Raw genomic sequence first — 23,058 nt, 5'->3', positions numbered from 1 at the left:
GCACCCAGAGCTGTGAGAAATACACTTCTGTTGTTTAGAAGCTACCCAGTCCGTGGTATTTTGTTACAGCAGCCCACATGGACAAGACAGTATCTTATTATGGTTTCCATTTGAATAAAGAGGGAGTTTTTAATTGCTTAAAATTTGAGTGGGTGAAAAAAAGAGAGAAAATCTTGATCCTAAGAGTAGTAAAGGAAGTAGAGTTATGGAAATGGGGAGCGCACTGGCCAGACTGGAAAGCTAATTTGAATAGGTAATATATTTTAATTTTACTGAGTCCAGGTTAAGAGGAGGAAGCCAAGAAACACATATAAATGTCAGAATCAGCTAATAACAAAGGAAAATACATTAGGAGGAAATTATAGACAAGACTAAATGAGAATGATGTGTTTTACGTATGTGCTGTAGAATTCTAAACATAACTTTGGATTAAAAGAATAAATTAAAAATCTTAGGAAAATATAAGTGAGATGAGTTATCCTGATTATATTACCCATTTGTAAGTGTGTATATTTTTTTATTTCAATGCTGTTCCTATTTAATAAGCCTATTGAGTTTCATTTTGCAGTTGTAATTTTATAAACATGTTGTCAGGTAAAAAATTCCTGAAGAAATGTGCAGCTATATGAATTAGTCATCAAGTATAGAAAACACAGATAGACTTGTTAATAATTTTGGTGTCCAAATTATGTTGTTGTGTCTTCTGTACAGTAGCATTTAAAGCATTTTCAGAACTGAAGGAGATTTCAATTGTGTGTGTTTTCTTTTGTTTCCCTTGACTTTAATAATTTAGGATAATCTATATCAATCTGACCATTGTAAGCCAATTATTTTTAAAGTAAAATATCACATTAAAGGAGCACTACATTAACTTATTTTGTATCTACTTATAACCGTTCACATATAAAATTCACTTTTTATAATGTCTCGAAAGGTTCATAACTGCCCTTAAATTTTAATTTCATAGTTTTAATATTTTTGATTAAGAAAGTACATTAACTACATTTAAAAAAAGTTTCTCTGTTTGTATTTTAGGTCCTATATTAGAGAGCACAAAGCAAGATTTCTTTCAAGAAGCAGAAACTCTCATTGCCCAACATTATAAGAAAATAAATGAGGTTAATGCTTTGCATTTAACATGATATTTTTCAGGAAACGAATAACTATGTTTGTATACTACAATGATTGTTCCAAATGATTGCATGAACCCTAATAGATTTTGAATAGAATAGAGATAAAATAAAATCCTTACTAGCTGTAAGAACTGATTTCAGATTGCATTTAAAAATAAGATTTTCAGCTATACAGATTATTTAATTATACATATATATTTAATTTGCACATTTGATCCAATTTTTAATGTTTTCTTTTAATTAATTATAACACAAATATTTGGATTAAGTATCTTAAATCAATTCTCTTTTTAAAGACCATTAGGCCAAGCTAAACTAGAAAATCTGCTGTGAGATGTCTCCTTTGTATCTCCAGCATGACATATGCTTACCAGTATCTTTTCCCACACCACTTGGTATTAGAACTGCTTACCAGTCTGGTAGCTACTTGGGGGCAGAAACTGTATTTTCTGAATGTTGTATCTTCAGCAACAAGCGATGTGCCTGGCCCAATAAATATTTGCTGAATGGCACAGATTTGGAAGGTGAGAGAAGGAGTGAAAGGGAAAGAACAGCAAAGAGACAGGTGTGTCGGCACAGGGTGAAATTTTGGAGGAAAGCATCTATAGAGGTGATGGGAAATTTAGGGGAGCAGTAGTTATTATAACAAATGGGACATGGGGAAGACAGGTAAGGGAAGGGGATCTTAGGATGGTTTACTCTGTGCCACACTATCCTATTTCCTTTGGATACTTAAAAAAAATTAAAATACATATTTGAAATATTTTTCAATGCTTACTATGGGGGTAAGAGGGATTATAATTTATGTGCTATTTATTTATTTATTTATTTATTTATTTATTTATTTATTTTTAAGGAGGGCGTATCTCACAGTGGCCCATGTGGGGATTGAACCAGCAAACTTGGTGATATTAGTGCCACGCTCTAACCAACTGAGCTAACTGGCCCCCCTGTAAAAGTTTTTTTTGAATGGTCCTCTCTGCTGAGACTGTCCATAGGTGGTTTTATTTTTATAATCAACACTGTTAGCATTGCTTAATTAATTGTTTCCTCTAACCAAAAGATACTTTTAAATTATATTGATTTCACTAGTATCCTGTTTCCTCGAAAATAAGATTTAGCCAGACAATCAGCTCTAATGTGTCTTTTGGAGCAAAAATTAATATAAGACCTGTTATTATATTATATTATTAATTATATTATATTATATTATATTATATTATATTATATTATATTATATTATATTATTATACCGAGTCTTATAGTAAAATAAGACTACGTTTTATATTAATTTTTGCTCCAAAAGATTCATTAGCGCTGATTGTCTGGCTTGGTCTTATTTTCCGGGAAACATGGTAGACACATGGGATGCGAACTTCACAGTCTTCAGAGTGAGATACACGTGCCTTGGAATCTTGACCTATGTTTAAAATTTAATCTAATAATAACGACATAATGTGCCGTCTTTGATTGCTTGGAAAACCTAATGCCAGCATGCTAAAACCTCCTTATTGGTATCTTGACTTGGCAACGATTTGAATTTGTCTAATATTTTTTTTGGTGGGGAGAGGGGAGAGAGTCATAGATCTGTCCAAGGACGAGAGAATGACTAGACTCAAACAAGCATGATGGTTTGGGTAACCACCTGTCAGAGACCTGAGACTACACTAGTGTTCTATTGCTCAAAGTTATCAAAATTAAGAGAAACTAAGTGATTGAAAGCTTCTGAAATACATATCTGATTATCAATATCTTTTTCTTGAGACCCTACCTCCATGAATGAGCAGTTGTTTATGGTTCAACAGAAAAAGAGGTTTGGGAAAGTTAGCATGTTATGGGCATTTGAAAATTCTTAAAACATAGTGGAAATTAATTAAATTCTTACATGTTTATGTGGAAACTTCTATTTTGTAATACACTTTAAAGCTGTATCTCGGAATTTGAGGAGAAAATCACACTTTAAATTTTAAAATGTACATTTTTTTCTGAAATGGAATGTAATCCTAATGGTTTTAAAGGGCTTTTTGAGAATTATACAGATAACATCTGCTTTATTTGGGTACTGGCATGTGCTTTATATGAATGTCTTATATAGTAAGGTATTTTGTAAAATGTATTTATTGGATATAATTTTATTAACTTATTAATGAAATTTTCTATATAATTTCATTATAGTTAATATGTCAAATAAATTTAATTAAATTTAATTTTGTTTTATTCATAGAACAAAGCTCAAGGTACTTCTATAAATGTTTTTAAAAATAAACACCAAAAAACGAAATCTGGCAAATTTATATCTCTGGAGATTGAACAAAAGGAAACACTTGATGGGATCCAAGAATTTCAGACAGCACACGAAAGTATTTGTTTTCCCAAAGATGTTTCCAAAAGTGAACATTCTGAGGACTCCCCACGACGAACTGCTTTCAAGGAGCCACACATTTTTAATGTAAAAGAAAAATTCAAGGGAACTATAGATCTAATTGCAAAAGGTAGGTTTTTAGTGGAGCAAAGGAGTTCAGCAAACCAATAGGAAAAAGTGTTTGCTTCTGGTGTGCCTGTAATGGAATTTGCTTGTTCAGACAAAAACCTCAAATTTAAAATTTTACCAATAAAAGGTAGGGAGGCATAATTAAATGAGCTGCTGACCTCTGGGTACCACTGGAAATTGAGAATAGAGCAAGCTAATGGGAAAGAGGAATTTAGAGGAACAAAACTGGTTAGCCACACCTTCCAACAGAGGGATATTCCTCCTGGTACAAGTCCTCCGAGAGGGTTTAGTTCATCGTTACTAGAGCAGTCAGAGGCTTAGGGCTCTGGGTTCCACTGTTGAGTAGAGTAGGTAAGGTAGCCAAGCTATTTGTGAGTGTGTTGCCCCAAAACCCTAAAAGGATTTTGGGAAGCGATAGAATTTTCCTTTAAGACAAACTGCAGTAAAGGTTTATTCTCTATCAGGAATTTGGTGAGGTGGAAATTGGAGGTCTATTTAAGCAAAGTGATATTGTTTTCCTGAGACTAATGGCTGAAATAAATGATCTCTTAGAACGCATTTCTTCTTATAGCTTTCATAACTTCATCTACATGTATCCTCTTTTGTTATTGCTTATTATGTTGTTCACTCATTTGAATTGTTTTCATTCAATGATTGCTCTGTGCCAGGCACAAAGTTAGGATTTGGAGAAACAAAGCTTAAAAGACCCAGAGAGCAATGGTGGGGATAAACACCTAGATAGTTTCTTATCATATGATGTCATGATGGCTGTAATAGAGGTGAGTGCAAAGCATTATGGAAGCACCGAGAAGTAACCAACCAAATGATGGAACAAAAATTTCTCAGAAAAGATCTCATTAGAAATTAGCTTTAACAAGAAGTTTGTTAGTGGTGGGTGGGAACAGGAGTGGCCATTTTGAGCAGTGGTAGCAAAGTATTGAAGCCCTGAAGGATGAAAGAACATGACATGTTTTGGAGGGAGAGCTGTGGTAAGAGATGAAGTTGGGAAGATGGGTGCAGCTAGATTTTGAAGGGAATATAACATGAGGCCTAGGATTTGAATTTATGTGTAATGGAAAGCCTATGGTGATTTTGAATTGGGGGTGGGGAAAAGAGGAAGTATGACCATATCTTTCTGCTAGCGAAATAAAACTGGCAGCAGAGGCTGTGGAGAGAATGGTAGCAGAGAGATAAGTAGGAGACGTTCCAGGAAGGAGATGGTCCATGTAAGAGATGGCAGGGGCCTAAATTAAGGCTGTTGTGAAGCCTGAGGTGTGAAGGAGGGATGTTACAGTGGCATTTCTCAAAGTGTAGTAGTCTTCAGAACACTAGTCCTGAGTGATTCACCTTGACAAAAGGCTTCTCTGGTTAGATAAGTTTGAAAAAAAATGCATTCACTTCTTGGAGTTCATATTGAGCACTAGTATATTGAAAGGTTTGAGAAATACTGCAGAAAAGAAATCTGTCTACTGTTTTAAACCTGGCTATCCCCAATTCATCGGATCAAAGAATTCCTAAAGAATGATATTAAGCTTTCTAGATTGGAAAACTGAACAGATATCATTAAGTTGAGATAGGAATGCAGAGGGAAAAGGAAATTTTGGGCAGGTGGAGAAATGGATAGGGAAAATAATGAATTTAGTTTCAGAACTGTTAAGTAGACATGTACATAGAGACAGCCATTAGGAAGTTGGAAATGGAGATCTGGCACTTAAGAGAGAGGTAGGTGAATTTTGAAGATTGATGTTGGGGGTCATTGCCATTCTGAAATTGTGGGGTTCATCAATTTGTTCAGTCAGCACTTATTTATTATGTGAGATATGTAGAGACAGAATATGTTACTTGTCCTCAAAAAGTCCAAATTGTACATGTAATTTGTGTGTGGTTGGATGAAGAGGATAGACAATTACAATAGAGTATGATAACACTCTAATAAAAATAAGCTCTATTGCTTTGAAATCAATAGGAAGACCACCTAATTCAGATTTAGGAATGGTTTCTCAGGAGATTTAGTCTTTGGTAGATTTCAAAGGATGAATAAGGGTTAACCCACAATAGAGGAGTAGACAACCTAGTATCTACATGATTTTGGATATCTGGGAAAGTGATTGTGGTATACTTGAAGGAACTAGGAACTAAAATTATTTTACATAACTGAAATATGTGGATTAGAAAATAATTAGAGATGACTTGATACTGAAGAACATTGAATTTTAACCTAAAAGTAATGGGACACATCTAGATGTTTTTAAAAAAAATGTTGGCATGATCACATTTGCATTGTAGAACATTTACTGGCAGCAGAGATGAGATGAGATGAATTTTGGAGACACAGAGACCAATGAGGAGACAGTAATTCACATGAGAAAGGATGATGTGAATTAAGGTAGAGGCACTGGCGATAGTGTTGAAAGGAGAGATTTTAGAGTTATTTGAGAAGTAGAGTTATTTTGATTTGGTCAACAAGAAGATGGTGCATAAGGCATAGGGAAGAGCTGTGGGATTCCCCAGTTTAGTAATTTGTACTAAGTGGCAGCTTGGAAACATAGGAAATAGAAGGGTTGGAGAGATTCATCTTATGTAATGGTAAAACTGCCACCAGCAATAAGTTGGAATCCAGAGCATGGACCTACTGAGCTTTGTAGCTCTGGGTGAAGAAGTTCTGAAACAGCATTATTAAAATATGTTGGTGGTTTTTGTCTGCCTTTGGGAAATTAATATATGAAAGGATGAACTAAGAAAAGTATTGGCGGGTTTAAAGCAGAAATGAAAGCGTAGAAAGATTCCAGGTATTTGGTCCTTGGTTTTGAATAAATGTCTACTAGGCCTTAACATTGGAACAAAATCCAGATTAAAGATATGTCTTTCTCAACCCAGCCCATTATCTTAGATAACCTCAGAGCAGTTACCATTGAGAGACTAAGGCAAGGGGTAAAGAAGTAAAGATGCAAAGGAGATTTAAAAATTATGTGTAAAAATGAACTTTGGCGTGAACTATATTGGCATGTTGAATTAATTGGAAGAAAACAGAGTTAAAAATCTACCAAATAGTATTTTAGAGAGTTCCATTGCCAAAGTAACCATGGACCTTGATTTAATTGAATGTAAAATAATCTGACTTGATCAGGAAGTGGACCAGAAAAGCTAGTCAGTCCCCAGGAGAATAATAGCAAGACACAGCCAAGGAACAAGAAAATACTTCCCAGAGAATGGATCCATAAGCCACTACAAAAATTAAAAGTAAAATAGAATTTCTCTCGGAAAAGAATCATTATCTACTCAAAGAACTTCACCTCCAGGTTAGGGTGCTTCTCAGTGACTCCAGCAGGATTCAATAGCTTCTTTGGTCTAGTGACTGCTTTGTGTCTTCTCTTTTCCTCTTTTACTGATGGAGTTTTCACCAAGGTTACCCTATACCTTCTCCACTACTGGATTTTGTGTGCTTTGAGGGAAAGGTTGAGATATTTTATTTTATTTTTTGGTACATGTTATTGCTGGACCAGAAGGAGCCACATCTGAACCTGAGGGAGACAATTACAAAGAGATATCCTGGACTCTGACCTGGATACTTTGGTGAAACTTGGGGTTTTCTTTTTTTTCGGGAGAGGAAGAACGTTCTGTCAGGGAATAAGAATAAAAGGATATGGTGTCCAAACAGGGGAGACTGTGACAGAGACTATCTAGATGCTCATCAAACATATTATGTCTTTTTCTTCCTGGGTACTTGGCTAAAATACATTTCTCATGTCACCTTGTCATTAGGTGGGACTGAGTGACTGAGATTTGGCTCAATGGATTATAGTTGGTAGTGATACACAGCCATTAAAATGTCTTGTTTTTTCCTCCCAACGTAGCTTCCCACATTTTCAACTATAAGGACTCTTTCAATACTCTTAAAACAATTGCAGTTTCACCCATGGGGGAGTGGTAAAAATGTTTTCAATGTCTGTTGATTCAAAAACTTTTGTTCAGACTTTTAAGTAAATATGTAAAACTTGGTATGAGGAATACAAGAGTAAGAAAACACGTTCATGCCTTGCTCCCTCACGGAACTTGTAGTTTAGCTGGAGAAATGGATACCCATTAAGTAATCACTTATATACCTATTGAGCTATATGACAAATGAATTGGACCTGGACTGGGATTTAGGAAAGAATTCCTAGAGGATATGACATTTGACATAACATATGACAAATGAGGAGGAATTACTCAGACAAACAGACCAGGAATAATTTCTGCTAGGAATTCTAGGAGTTCTAGGCCAGGGGGAAACCATTTTCAATGACCTAAGTGAAGTAAGCACTGAAGTGTTTTCAAAGAAGTGCAAAAAGAACTTCTGTGGCTGCAGTTCTGAGAAGGAGCAGGAGAGGGTTGAGCTGTGGCTGTGTGAAATACAGAACCCTGTAGTCAGTGGTGTGCTACTACCAATGTTTAACAACAGGCTATGGTGGGTACTTCCTACCTGGAAGAAGCCTGATTTATAGCTTCTGCCAATTTCCATGTAAATATCCTGATGTAGCCAATTTCAAGCTACCAACATGACATTACTGATTATGGAAGTTGGGAAGACAGGCACACAATCGGCTTTCCTGAGCATTGTGGCAAAAACCTTTCAAGCACCACTAGAAATCCTTTCAGCCTCACTTTTTACTTCAGGTATTGCTGTGGTGACTAGTTCTTGCTCTAGGTTTCCCTATCTCCTTCCTGGTTTGGGACGCCCCAGGAATGAGCTTGATACTGACACGTGAGCCACCAGGAAGGGAGGATGAGACCCAATGGATAAATATTTCTTCCTTTCTTTACCTCGGCAGAGGGTCTCAGTTATAGTGGACAAAGCTTCTCAGAAGGTCTCAAAAAGTTAAGATGACCAACACCCAAAGGATTCTTACATTAGTTGTTCCTTTTTCTGTTTTCATTTCTCCATCATTGATTCGTCTTCCCTGTGCTCACTTCCTTACAATCATCCCTTAAAAATATTTTGATGGCCAGTTGTCAGTACTTGCTGAAAGATTCGGTGTGGAGTGTGAGGGAAAGGAAATGGCAAGGGTTGTTCTTAGGCTTTAGACTTGATGAACTGGTAGATAAAAATTGCCACTCTTGGAGATGGGAATAGAGGGAGATACAGTTTTGAACGGGCAGAAGCCCAGAGTTGAGAGTTGGGCACAATATGTGTGAGGTGCCTATTATACATAGAAATAAAAAATGTCCAGTAGCTAGTCTGTTATATACGTGTGAGCTCAGAGGAAAGATTGCAATCATCAGTGTACAGAGTAATATGTCCAATAGCAATACAATATGAGCCACTGATTTGGTCACTGAAAATTGTCTAATGGCCACATGAAAAAGGTAAAAAGCAACAGGTAAAATTAATTTTAGCAATAGATATATTTAACCTAATAAATCCAAAATATTGTCATTTCATCAATATAGAAATTAATGAGATAGTTTACATTTTTTCTCAAAGTCTCAAAAATCTCCAAAGTCTCCAAAATTCACTGTATATTTTAGAAATTGGTCTAGCCGCATTTCATGTGCTCAATAGCTACAGTTGGTGAGTACCTATTATACAACCGCTGTGTACATCCAGGTAAAGATTTCATTTAGAATCATAGACTTAGATAAGATCATCTAAGTAGTTAGCTTAGGTGGAGGAAAAAAATCCAAGCACTAAGTCCTGGGGATTACCAATATTTAGAGGACGAGAAGAGGCGTACCCAGGACAGGAGGTGGCAAAGTGAACAGTCAGAAGGGAAATCAAGAGAGTGTGAAATTTATTACTCATACTTCAGTTAAGGAGGAAAAACACCTTAGACAGGAACAGGGGAAGCTCACCCATTGTCCCAGGAAGAAGGCAAGGTCATGGGCACAGACGCAGGCCACTGGGTAGATTAGGTGGGTGTCACTGCTTCTACTTTTTCAGTGAAATTAGAAGTGAGATCTTTACTTGAGGATGGGGTGGGAAGTATTAGAGTTTTGAGGGTAAAATAATCATCATCTAGGAAAGTGTGAAAACGCATGGACTATGAATGGAAAGTTTGTTGAGAAAAATAAAATCCCCTCTTCTCCCTCCCCCCGCCTTTTTTAAGAGAAAAGAGAAATTGTTGGGAAGTGTCAATAAGCATCAGAAGAAGAAATTTCAAAAGAAGAAATTGACTTTATCTTTAGCCCTAGAGTATGGGAGGGGTGGAAGAAAAGTTACCCCTTGAGAGAGCTACTGAAGAAGCTATGTCCTTAGGAAAAAAAGCATTGTTAGAACAAAGAAGGTAGGGGGAACATATAGAGAACTTAGAATATCAATTTAGCTGATGAAAGATCTGGGGTTTCTTAGGGTACAATGAAGAGTTTGGAGAGGTGATTCAAGAAACGATGAAAGATTGAAGGTCTATGGAGATTAAAGTAAACGGCCGAGAGTGAGAAAACTAATTTTGAGGGTCTCTTAGAGAAGGTGGGTAATTCATTCTAATAGTAGTCTTTTTGGGGGATTGTTCTCTTCAGCAATTTGTAATCGCAAGGCCAAGCATGTCGTGGGTGGGAATTGTAAGAAAGGAGTGAAGGTTTTACCAAGACCACGAGGACAGTGGTTCTCCTGAAAATCCTACTATGGGCTCTGTTGAACTCAGAGATGTTTTACTAGGAGCCTTTGTGTTTGTCCCACCAGACTGCTATATGAAGTGTCGATTTTAGAGTTTATATTTGAATTAAAATTGTAATTTATTTTTCAAAGTTCTTATCTCAAAGAGCGTATATTAATTCTGTAACTTGGATCAATTTTTAAAACATATTGCCAGTATTCACTTCAGTATGAATGGAAGCATGATCTAAGATATCAGTGGCATTAAATCCAGAAACTGATTAAAGTTTGTGAGATTAGAAAGAAAAGTGAGTCTTGCATGTGTGGTATGTGTAGCTTTGGCTCGTGCTACATTGACAAATTCAGTTGCATTATCTTCCATAAGCTGAGCATTTTATGTGAGAACAGGCCAAACATTCCTTGACTGTGATCCAAGCATATCAACTTTAAAAATACACTGTAACAATTATAATATCAAATATCTTTAGTAAATATGTTTTTTGTGCTTGCACATAATACACACCCATATTTTTCTTAATAAAGCAAAATGAGAAAAATGTGATATGATTTCCTCTTTGTGTATATAAATATACGGATATTCTATAGTACTGCTTAACTAGCCTCTATTGTCATGCTGCCAATAATTTATGAAAACTGATGACTAGAAATCACTTATAAAAATCAGTTTTTATAATATATATTAAATATTAGTTTATAGTTACCGTATAATATGTAGTATTCATCTACTTATGCATTCCCTTTGGAACAAAAAATGTTTGGTCTCATTTCAATTTATTTCAATTTGAAAATAGATTTTAATTAAATTCAATGAGATTTCATGATATTCATGTCAAGCAAATACATTTAGAGTTGGTATTGGATTGTTCCTTAACTAGTTTGGAAAGGAGTAGGGGTGTGTGTGTGTGTGTGTGTGTGTGTATTCATTGGTTTCCAAAACACAAATCTTTTCCTTTAAATATAAATGAATGCATAATGAATTTTAATAATGCTTGCAAATAATTACATGTTTAGAAAGCACTGGAGAAACCTATCAGGAAAAATGACTTTGTATTAAGTTTATTTTTTGGCTCACAGTGAAGACAATTTACTAGTTTTTTGAGCAACAATGTTTATAAAATCTTCTATTTTGTATTTTAATGATTTTAAGTGTATGTATAATATAAACAAACATATTAAAACTGTTTTTTACTCATTCCAACAAAATTATTTGTAAGAATTTAAGACCAGATTTCATAACAACTTATAAGAAGTGGAAACTGGTGTGTTTTTTTTAATGAAATGGAAAATTATATTGAATTTGGTATTACAAAATGATTTGATTTTTGAAGCTTTGGAACTTGAAACATTCTCATTTCCCCTCATGTATAAAAACAGACTAATTGAGATATTTCTAAATGAGGGAATAAATTTGGGATAATGTCTTTAGAGAGAATCATACACAGAATTTTGCAACTGCTTCTCTTAGTTTCTTCCTGGTTTGTTTCTTCCTATTTCTTGTCAGGAATTTTCTTTTGCTTGCCTATGCTCTTCAAGAACCTAAACAGAATTTTTAAAATTAGCAAATGAATAGAGTTGTAATCTGAATGACAGATGTTTCAACACAGTCATTTCTTCTTTATGCATTTTCTCTTTTTTTACTGACCTGGTAAACTCTGCAATAGAAAGATGCAGGATGGAGGAAACTCAAAGTAAGACAGGCGACTCATTGTTTTTGTAGTAACATGGTTTACTACAGTGAGGCAGCCACCAAATTCATTAACTTTTAATAAATTGATAATATCTTTAAGAAAATTATTAAAATATTATGAAGGATTTAGAGACAATTGAAAGGCATAGTTTTTAACCATCTGCCTTCTATTAGCTCTGTTACTAGCCTGAGGAAAATTTAGGGAATAACAGATACCTTAGTATTAGAATAGTGACTTGCAGAGGTTTTTTTATTAAGTACATTTGTTCCATGTTGTGTATTTGACAAGGAATACAGGCAGAAAAGATTTAAGAGGTTAGTGAAATACTTCACAGTGGGCTAGGGTCCTTTCTAGGTCATTTGTACATAAGCTTTACGTATGAGTAAATAATACCAACTTCACCAAGGAAGGAAAATGAGAGCAGTTGCTTCCTAGAAATGGTTTCCTATTTTTAGTGAAAACCTTCTTCAATGGACATTTGTTGTTTTTGGCTTCTCAGCATCCTTTAACCTTACCTGTGGTAACAACACTCTGATTTGACCTTGGAGAAAAAGTCCTCCCAATTTGAGTGTGTGCAGTTTGGGGAGGGCTGTCACCTTCCTCCCTAGCTCCAAGGTTGGCATGAGATTCAGGCATAGCCCACAGTGATAGGTGGAGTGAATGGGCTTAAACCAGCAAGGAAGATGTGAGTTGGGAGGTACCAGAGAACACATGGAATTCTAGAATAAAGTCAACAGTGAGCTGGAGAGTGAGCTGAACGATGCAGAGAAGTCAAGTCGTGAGGACATTTTTTAAGCCTCTGACCCAAGCTTTGATGAACACAAACTTTACCTGGACTTTCCAGTTTATGTGAATTTGTGAGCTACCCACTCTGGGAAGGCAGTATGGCTCAGTGGCTCGAAACATAGGAGTTCAACTCCCTAGAGTCAAATACCAGCTTCCTCACTCATTACTTTCTTCTATTTCTTTACACTAATTTGGTTTACTATTGGTTTTCATTGATAGTCTGATGGAAACATTCCTTACCCAGACATTGTAGAAAAAAGTTTTATTTATGGTGTCCTGCTGACACCTTGATTTTGAGCTTCTGGCTTCCAAAACTGAAATACAGATTTTGTGGTTTTAAGTCCCCAAGTTTTGGGTAATTTGTTATGATGGGCACAGAAAACTAACGCAGTGTACTTTTGAGTAAGTTGCAATTGTGTACACCATTTAAAAATATTTTTTCCTTGTTTTCATGAGTGAGTGCAAAAGTGTGATCAATAGACTAATTGATTCAATTTTCCCTTCTTCAATCAAATATTAATTTAGCAACTATATTAAGCTCATGCTTGAACCAGAGATAGTGGGTACTCTGGTCTCTGCCCTCATGGAACTTTCAGTTTAGCAGAAATTATCTCCCCACCCCCTTAAAAATATAGCTCTTGTAGATTCTTTGGTTTTATTGTTATTGTTTTGATGGCGGTGGTGGGAACCGAGGTTATAAGTAACACTGTCTTTTCCCTTCTGAGTTTGGAACTAATTGAATTGGGAAATAAGACAGGAATTGGGCAAATGGGATTAAAGTGTTCATTTTGTTATAGAGACATCGAGGAGAGAATACTGCTCTGGAAAAGTAGCCCTATGGCTCATGAATCCTCTCCCAGTATTAAACTCATTCTCCCAGTCATAGGCAGAACTTGCCAGCAGCAGCCATCAACAATCCTGCCCTCTGAACAATGTGGCCCGTGCCCTCTAACTAAATCATGTAATTCAGAACGGAGTATATGGCTTCTTCCATATGGCAGCTTGAAAACTCCAGAGGGACTAAAACCAGTCTGACTCTTCTAATCAGAGTGAGGAAGGGTATGGGGTAAAGCAGGCCTTTACTCATGAACCAAAGCCATGGATCTTTCTGTCCAGCCATACCCTTGTGTTTCTTGTGTTTCTGAACTCCTCAATGATATAAATTCCTATCAGAGGCCACTCAGAGTAGATATTGCAAACTGCTTGCAGGATTTGCCTATAGTCTGAGGTTTACATACTTTTTGAAGGGTTTGGAAAGGAACAACCATAAACTGGGCATTAAGGTTATTAAATCTTTTACTGAGTGGCATGTAATTTCCTCTGAGCAATGCTAGGCACTTCGGGACATTAAAAAAAGTATAAGCCATGAAACACTTCCTTCCTCTCAGTGATTTATATGCAGCCAACAGACCCATAATTATTTCTGTCCTACTGTGTGAAAGTTGGTTAACCCTAACCACTAACATTTGTGTTAATTTAACCTTTTGCAGGTACAAATAGGATCATCACAGGCTAATTAGTAAATCAAATAACATTGACTTTAAACATTTGAGGCTGAACTTATTAAGATCTTAGTTGTCTTTCGATAATACATTTCTGAGATTGACATGTTTATATAAAAGAAATAAACAGAGGCTAACTTAATTGACTTCTCTTTTGACTCTTTTTGAAATGGAGTTTTTTCATTGATTTCCACATAAACTAAAGAATGTTGTTAAGACATTTACCCCATTTCCAGTAAGAGAAAGTCTTTTGTCATTTTGAGACTACATTGTTAATATGCTGCCCTAACTTCTCCTCCTGCCTCTGGTCTCAAGCTGACTCAATCTTTACATAAAGTTATCGCAGAGTGATTTTTGTAAAATGTGAATCCTACACTCTCTTTTTCTAAAATTCTTCAATGTTTCCCAAGGGCTTACAGAATGAGGTGAAGTTACATGCTTTATGCATCTCAACTATGAATATTAAAAAAATCGATTAACCATTATAAAAGATTGAATTAGCTTTCTATTCTTTTTATGGGAAATATGAAACTTTTGTTGCATGAAGAGGTAACCAAAGAGTATATAGCCAAATAAGTAGGAAAAAGTATTATAAAGGTGTCTGGTAGTTAATTAACAAAAACATTACTTTTATAGGTTTTGTAATATTATTTGTCAAAACCTATAGTTCTTTGGAATTTTTTAATTGGGGTGTTAACCTCTAATTCTCAATATTCACATTCATACCTATTTTATATGTATGTTTTTATGGATACTTCTTTAGTATGGCCCCACAAGTTTTAGTCCCCAGAATATCTGGATTCACGACTGATGGAAGGTAAAATGAGAAGCAGGGAAAGCAGAGGCTTCTGTTTTAAAGTAGATATAGTGACATTTGGGTGATGGCAGGTATTTAGGTTTGGGGTTTGTTTTGAAGGTAGGACCTTCAACAGGAACTGCTAATGAATTGGTTATTGGATGTTATTGGAGAGAAAGAAAAGAGTCAAAGATGATCAATTCATCAGCTAATCCTTTTGAAGGCGATGCCTTCAAAACAAATTTAAAACCTAAATGCCTTTGCTCCAAGTTACTGGGACGGAGTTGCCATTTACCAAGGTGAGGACATCTGTGGGAGGAACAGATTCGGTTCTTCATACCAAGAGTTCACAAATAGTCATATAAGTCTGTGAGACATTTAGGTGGAGATATTGAATAGAAAGTTGGAATCTGGGTTTGGAATTCACGGCAGAGGTCTAGGCTCAGATATCACTTTGAGATACCTCAGTTTATAGAAGTATTTAATGCCCTGAGGCTATATGATATGGCCATCGGAGTTAGAAAAGTCTAAGAACTAAACCATGAAGTATTTAGAGGTCAGGGAAATGAAGAGAAACTAGAAAAGATGACTGAGAAAGGCGCAGGAAGTGAGGAAGGAAAAACAAAACCATACCCAGAACAAGAGACTGAAATGTGCTGGAAACTGAGTGAAGAGGGTATTTCAAGGATGAGGGAGTGCTTGGTTCACTGAATTAAATTCTGCTTATAGATAAAGTAAGGTAAAGACAGAAAAATAACATTGAACTTAGCAATGTGAAGGCGAGTGATGAACTCAACGCCTGCTGTTTTGGTAGTGGTCAACTCAAAAGAGAATGGGCAGAGAGAAATTAGACATCAAGTATAAGAACTATTTCAAGGTGTTACACAGGAGAACACAGAAATTGGGTGACTCTTGAAGGAGGTGCGATCAGAGAGAATAGTTTTCTTTTGTGTGTTTGTTTTAAGGTGGGAGAAATTACAACATACCTGATTAGAGCAATCAAGAGGATAGGGGAAAATCACTAATAAAGAAAGGAGAGGGGAGTAATGTCCTTAAGGTGGGAATGGGTGATAACTGTTATACAAATACAGGGCTTGGCTTTTGATTGGAATGTGGATTATTTTCACCTGAAATAATGAGAGAGTACACAGAGGATATGCATACTGATGCTGTCAGTAGAGTAGCCTAAGTGGTCTCTCTTGATTGCTTTTATTTTCTCAGAGAAATTGAAAGCAAAGATATCAGATGAAAGTAACGTTGGGGGAGGTATTGGAGTTTTGAGGACAGAGTGGGAAATATGTAAGAGAAGGGAGGGCAGAGTGGAAAGACTAAGGAGTTGTACTATGATTACTAGATTACATTAAGGTCCACTTGGGTTCATGTTTATGAATGTGAAATGAGACCAGTCATGTTTTTGTTTTCTCCCATCAAATCAATCACGCAGGGTGCACATACCACAGAATAGGTGGAGGCTAAGATTCAACTGGGGTTTTGTGTTTTCTCAACTGAAGATGTCAAAATAAAGGAAGAGTAAAGGAGTTGATTGTCTGAGAGAGTGATCGTAAAGATTGACTTTGGAATTTAAGCTGGTTAAAATACAAATGTGGCAAGCAAGAGTGAAAAGGTGATAGTATCAATGAATTACAGATCCTGGTAGGGGTCAAAAATTGTTGGTGATGGCAAATTACCTGAAAAAGTAAAAGGTGGTGATTAGAGAATAAAATGCTTCAAATTGAGCTCAAGTAGCACTGACTGGTGGTAAAGAGGAACAGGACATGAACATGATTGCATGTGTCTCCTTGAGGGAAGACAATAATTTCTTTCAGCTTTTTATAGGCTGTACTTCAGCCTGGCAGATAGTCCATAAATGTTTCTGAATGAATTTAGAGAAGAAGTTGACTATTGGAATGGAAGGAGATGATGGACGTAGGTCCCTCTGAGTCAATTTTCAAATGACCAACTGCATTTGTCCTTCTACATTGGTGGGATACACAGGACAAAGACCGACTCAGGCTAGCTCAAGTAAAGGGGACTTATTTTAAGTTTCAGACCTCACTAAACACAAAGAATGGGAACATAAAATGCAGCTGAGTCTCATAAGAACTGAACATCCACTAGGAACTCCGTTGTGGCTGCCCTCTCTGTCTTTTGAGGCCCGCTTGGTCTTCCATCCTGCTTCTCCCAATGGCACAGCTTTCCTCTGCTTTTCCTCCCAGATAGGTCTCTTCTCATCTTATACACAGACCAACATAATCACCTCCAGTTCTAAGTCGACATGAACTTTTGACTTCACATATCTAGCTCATTTTCTCAGTGTTCATATTTCTGGGAGAGGGATATGACGGGCCTCGGTTGAGTTAGGTGATCCCAACGCCACAGTCCGGCTAGGAGTGATAGTGATAAGGTACCACTACGGTCCTTTAGGCCCAGACTCTCAGTAGAATCTATCGATAAGAGGGGTTTGGGAGCAGGGGGCCACATGGGACAGGCAACTCCAAACAAGTCATCTTTTAGTGAGGGAGGGGGTCAGGTAGAAAACAGCAGGACCTATTGTCTTAAGCAAAAATATTTTTGCATGTATAAGAACAACACATACTTTAGCTTCTATAATTTTATCTTCTGTTTTAGTAGAAGTTCAGTAAAAGATAATCCTATTATCATCTAGTTAATATTGGTTCTTTTGCTAGTTACCATTATTATTAGCAAGACTTGGTTGATCAGTGTCTTTATAAACTTCGTTTTATTTTCTTTGATGAGGGCACTTATTTGTACCTTGACCTAGTCAGTTAATTTTTGTCAGAACATACCAGGATAAGTTCTTCTTTGGGCCAAATATTTAAAAAATAAAAACGCTCCTCTTCGCAACTCTGTACCAGGGAGATGTTTATTAAGCCAGCACTGTAAGAATAGATTGGGCAGTAGCTTCACAGGACATCAACAATCTTCCAAGATGAGGGGACAATGTTCTTATTATCATTTTAGAGGGACATTTGGTATTCCTACTATTTGTAGCTCCAAGAACATCTCCCATCAGATTGGTTTGCCTGTGTATTGATCTGTATTCCCTACTAGAAAGTCAACCTGTAGAGGGCAGGGGTCTTAACTTGTTCTCGTTCGTATGTGCCTAAACAGATGAACGATGGGCTCATTTTGGACCTGAATGATATTCTATAAACGTTTGTTGAATGATGGTATGAAAAGGTGTGCGTGTGAGTGTGTGTGTAAGTTACTAATCAGGTTGAAGCAAGCCGGGTGATGTTTCAAACTATTCCGTGTACCGTTGAGGGGATACTTCTGTTATAAGGTGCTGACCCCCGTGTTACACTTTAAGAAGACCTCGTGTGTGTGTGTTTGTGAAGTGTGCCAGTTACTGTACAGAATAAAGAGATCAATTGTAATTACTGTCCGGTGGAAAACAGCTGTTACTTAAGCTCTTCAGTGCCCAAGGCAGTTATTCATTTCTCTGGCCTGCATGGATGCCTCCAAAATGATTCTGTCACAGCATGTGTGTTCTGGCATTCTCTCCGAACATTGGGAAACCTGGAGCCAAGGATCTATTAGTGCCTGAAGTGTGGAATGTGTGACATTGATCATTCTCTCTCGGAGCTGGCACTGCTCTGAAGCAGCCTGAGAACCAGGGGAACAAGCCCGCTGCCAAATCCATCTGGTTTTGATCCCAGTGCACTTAATGAATCAAAACTTTATTTTAGAGGCATTTTATTTTATTTTTTTAACTATTCCAGAAGTTCAGTGAGTACTCTGACTATACTTAGGATGGATTAAAAAAACACTTCATGTAGTCACCGTAGAGACACGCATGAAGGCCTGACAATGGGTGATCATCCTATGTTTAACAGGTACTCCTAAGCACTTTCCATGCGATTGAATTGATAGTCGTTTCTACTTAAGTCCTTGGTTTCCAGTGCTACTAAGCCGCTAACTGTGGCCTTTAAGTAGAATTTAAAAATAGACTGGGATGCGTGGTTGTAGCTCTGTAAATAAATGACCTTTGCTTTTTTATTTTTCAGTGAAAGTTTGGACATCTCTATATATCTCTACAAGCTGATTTTTGGTTTTAAGAAACTTAAAAATGCTTCTGACTTTCTTCTCTTGGAGGTCACTTAGTGGAGAGTAGAACAGAGGAGAAAAAAAAAAGCATATATTGAACATCTACTACTTATTAGTCACTGTGTTAAGCCATGCTTTATCCCAAATCTTGCAAGATAGGCATATTATTTGTTGTGTTCTATGGGTAAGAAAACTAGGCTCAGAGAGAGACATGCCCAAGCTGCTGTCGCAGACCAGGATGTGAGATCTCACTGATTCTAAAGTTTGCACTCTTCCCAAATCAGGGTGCTCGGAGGCATGAGGGTCTTCTAAGTGCTCTGGGAGTACTTAGTACATCTTTTCCTAAATTAATGGAAAATATTGAGCAGGTCACTTTTCTTCTCTATATCTCAGTTTGCTTCATAAAACTGATCTAATCCCTTGCTGCTTTGGAAGGCGATTCAGTTTTCATGAAGAACTATGATCTTTCATGAAGAAAAGGTGTCATTTCAAGTGCCCCATCTCATTCTGCGATAATAAGGAAAACGATGCCATTGTCACTTATGTCCCGTAGCAAATGAATGCTTTTCTCGTTCTTCCAAAGGTGATCCCAAGTGGCAGTGTCATTCTCAGTAGGTCCTCACAGTCGCATCCTGTGGATGAACACAGAGGATGCCAGGGAGTGGTGACAAGTAGATAAGTCAGCCCTGATTGCTGAGATAGATCAGCAGTGAAATATTTGACTATTGCTATTGCTTCATGTTCCTGTCTGACCAAAGCCACAGAGACCTGATGCATTTTAGAAATTTCAGCAGAAAAGAAATGACATCTGAGGAGAGCTCAAGAAATCCCAGGAAATGAATATATTTTTTTGCTACTAAAAATGAAAAGACAGGTTAGAATTCGGGATGAGCTTTCGCAGTTGCCTTTTTATTTATTTATCTTTTTATTGTGAAAAGGATGACTGTTCCTACATCTACCCAGAGAGGCATTTTATTTTATTTTTTTAACTATTCCAGAATTATCCTTTCAAATAATACCACATTCATTATGGGAAAATGGTTTCCTTGGATGGGAGGGGCAGCAAGATTACGGGAAAGGATGGACTGTTTCTGTAAAAGAGGTGCGGGAATGATTACTTTGTGGGACCAACAATAGTGAATTGCCCCAAATGGCCATTAAGATGTTCTTAGTGTTCCTAGACAGTTTCTTAGATAAAATGGTTATGTGAGTAAATCTTAGCAATGATACTATGTGTTTACAATTTTAGAATCCAGTGCTAGAATTACTAGGCCATCGGTTCATACTGCCCGAGATATTTCTTTGCCTGGCTTTTAAATGAAGCTTGATTTTAATTTATACATGCTCTTTTGCCTTGTTGAAAGAAAGAAAAAAAAAATCACAATAGCTCAAACCCCAATTTGCAAAAATCTGACTTTTGCAGCTGATTTTATTTATTTATAGGCATAATTACATTTAGAAAAAGTTTTATGTCATCAGCAGTAAAATCAAATGAGTGTATGTATGACTTTTCTAATCATTTATTTTGTACACCAATTTTAGTCATCCAGATCTACCGATTTGGGACACTCTTTCCCTTGAAAAAGGAATGTTTTTCAAGTGTTGATTTTCACTGTGACTAGAGGTTGTCCTCCTTTTGTGGTTGGCCTCCTAGTTTTATTTTTTTCTGGAAACTGGAGTGAATTTTACATCTTCCTAGATATGTTCCCTTGTTTGTAGCCCTTCATCTCACCCATGCAGAAATATTTGCACTGCTTAAAGAAGCAGCTTCTGTGGCTGGAGAGGGTGGGTAACAAGAAGATTGCTCATTTGTGAATCCGTACTGCTAATATAGCCCAGAATGGTGGTCTGTACATGAACGATCATGGGAGTCTAATAAATTTGTCACACTTAATAAACCCTTTGCATCTGCTTAAGAAAGAATCTGAGATTTAGAAATTAAAATAAAGAGTCAAGGTCTGTTTCCCTTGCTACATGATCCTGGACAAATTATTTAACATATTGGATCCTTCATTTCCTATTTTGTTAAATGGAGATGATAAAAATACCTGCTGACTATGTTGCTGGAGGACCAAATGAGATTTTTGTGTGAAAACATAATGTCAACTATAAAGTACTAGGCACGTTATTAATGACTCATTGGAAGACTCATGAGAACATATATGCAATATAGAAAAGCTGACGGCTGTCTATCATTGTAAAGCAGTTACAAAGTTTCTTTACAATAAGAACATTTTCTTGTAAATATGAGTTGGTTAACTGTGCTCCTTCTAATTCTTTACTCCCCTTCAGTCAACAAATCATATTTAAATTTTGCACGTGGTAGGGAATCTAAAACTTAGTATGATACACTTACGTGATGGTATGTGATAGCTAATATTCTAGTTTTATGTAAATGTATTCAAGTTATGTTGGTACCCAAGTGTATCATCTGATTTTAGAGTTTTGTGTATCATATGGTTTTAAAGAGTTAATAAAATCTTAACTACTTAATAAACTGCTAGGGAACAACTATGACAAACATTGTTGGCATCAAGTATACTGAGAAATAGGGTTTTTGGCAGAACTGTCTTAATTAGAAGTGGGGCCAGTTTCCATCCTCTGTTTCACCTTGGTTTCTGCCTCAGCAATGAGTCACATTACTGGTCAGCTTTGTAGACGAGAACTTTGTGATTGGCTGCAAATGAGTCAGATTCCTGTTCTGTCTGGTGGTGAATACTATTGGCGTGTCTATGTAGATCAACACAAAACGAGTGCCAAATCCATTTGAGGACAAACAACATACCACAGTTTGGCCAATATCCTTTGTCCTTTCATGTAGACTTTGTTTGAGACTTGGGGAAAAAACTGACTTCTAATGTAAGCTGAGAAAATATGTCAAGGTGTTTGAGATATTTTACCTGAGACAAATAATGGTACGAAATATAGAGGAAAGCTAAGAGCTGGTGAGAAAACAAAGAAGGAAATAATCATTTACAAATAGCTGTTTACTTCACTTGAAAATGATCCTAATCAGGAATTTGCATTTCTTTAAAGCCTTTCTGTTAGTGATAATGTCCCTATCCCTATTTCTCAAAAGGCAATTATCACGTAAAATGACTTATAATAGAAGTGTTATCGCTTTCCTGGCAATCAGCATGTAAGGCTTTTTATTGGTATACTTATCTTTTTTCTAAGCACCTGCAATTATATTTACATTCTGACAAAATATAGAGGAGGTGGCACTTAAATCTCCCAAGTTTCTGTCTATGATCCTACGCAATTTTACGTTCTTTTTATCTCTACCTGTTTTTTGAAACAATCTTGAATGCAGTTCAGGCACAGAAGTGGCATTTGTGAAGTTTCCACAAAAAACATATTTGGTGCTAGATGACATTATAGTGACTCATTTTATAATTATTAGGGCAGCAAATCTAGGATTAGCTCAGGATCAGAAGCTTCGTAGTTAGGCTCTAAGATCTTAGCTTTGATCTCTAGTGGGAGAAATTCTGACTGTGTGAGGAAAGAAGAAAGGTGGTGAGGTGCTAGCATTTGCCATCAGTTGAGTAGTTGACAAGATAAGATGTTGGACAGTGAATTGCCTAACGTGACAATTTGTGAGAACCAGGAGGATCACATACAGTCCACAGATTCTCTCTCTGGTTCTAGATTAAAACATAGGACTCTTTATTCTACTAGAAATATGTAATGAACTTACCTTAGATTTCTACTAAGAAAAGGTAAGGAAATACATATGATATACTAATTGGCATTCATGCAATAATTGTACATTTACTAAGCTTCTTCACTGGGTCTGTGAAGGGTCTGGGATTTCCCCCTATTTGTAAGGTAAGAGGCTAGCCTGCAGGTTTCATGAATGCAGGCAGAAGATACGGAATCAGAATCCTTTAGAGACAAGGACTTCCTTACTTATATGGCATAGCATGCAGGTTGAGCTTTACGTCTCCGTCAGTCCCCATTGTCCCCAAGTCCCATGGGGGCCATGTGGAGAGATCCAGGTGG

The 23,058-nt window shown here is 36.6% G+C and overlaps 1 protein-coding gene across 1 annotated transcript in view; it reads left to right on the top strand.

Annotated features, from left to right (window-relative positions):
• Nucleotides 1-584: 584 nt before the first annotated feature.
• The window catches only part of IQCM (IQ motif containing M), a gene marked incomplete at both ends in the record, with an annotated part of 244,370 nt that continues 221,896 nt past the window's right edge, over nt 585-23,058 (top strand). The window contains 3 exons of the mRNA XM_081077357.1: nt 585-594; nt 1,036-1,118; nt 3,358-3,625. Coding sequence (XP_080933483.1) covers nt 585-594; nt 1,036-1,118; nt 3,358-3,625 — 361 coding nt within the window. The remainder of the gene's footprint in view (nt 595-1,035; nt 1,119-3,357; nt 3,626-23,058) is intronic.

This window comes from Rhinolophus hipposideros (genome assembly GCF_964194185.1).
Source record: "Rhinolophus hipposideros genome assembly, chromosome: 16".
NCBI lineage: Eukaryota > Metazoa > Chordata > Mammalia > Chiroptera > Rhinolophidae > Rhinolophus > Rhinolophus hipposideros.
This window is presented reverse-complemented; position numbering and strand designations above follow the sequence as displayed.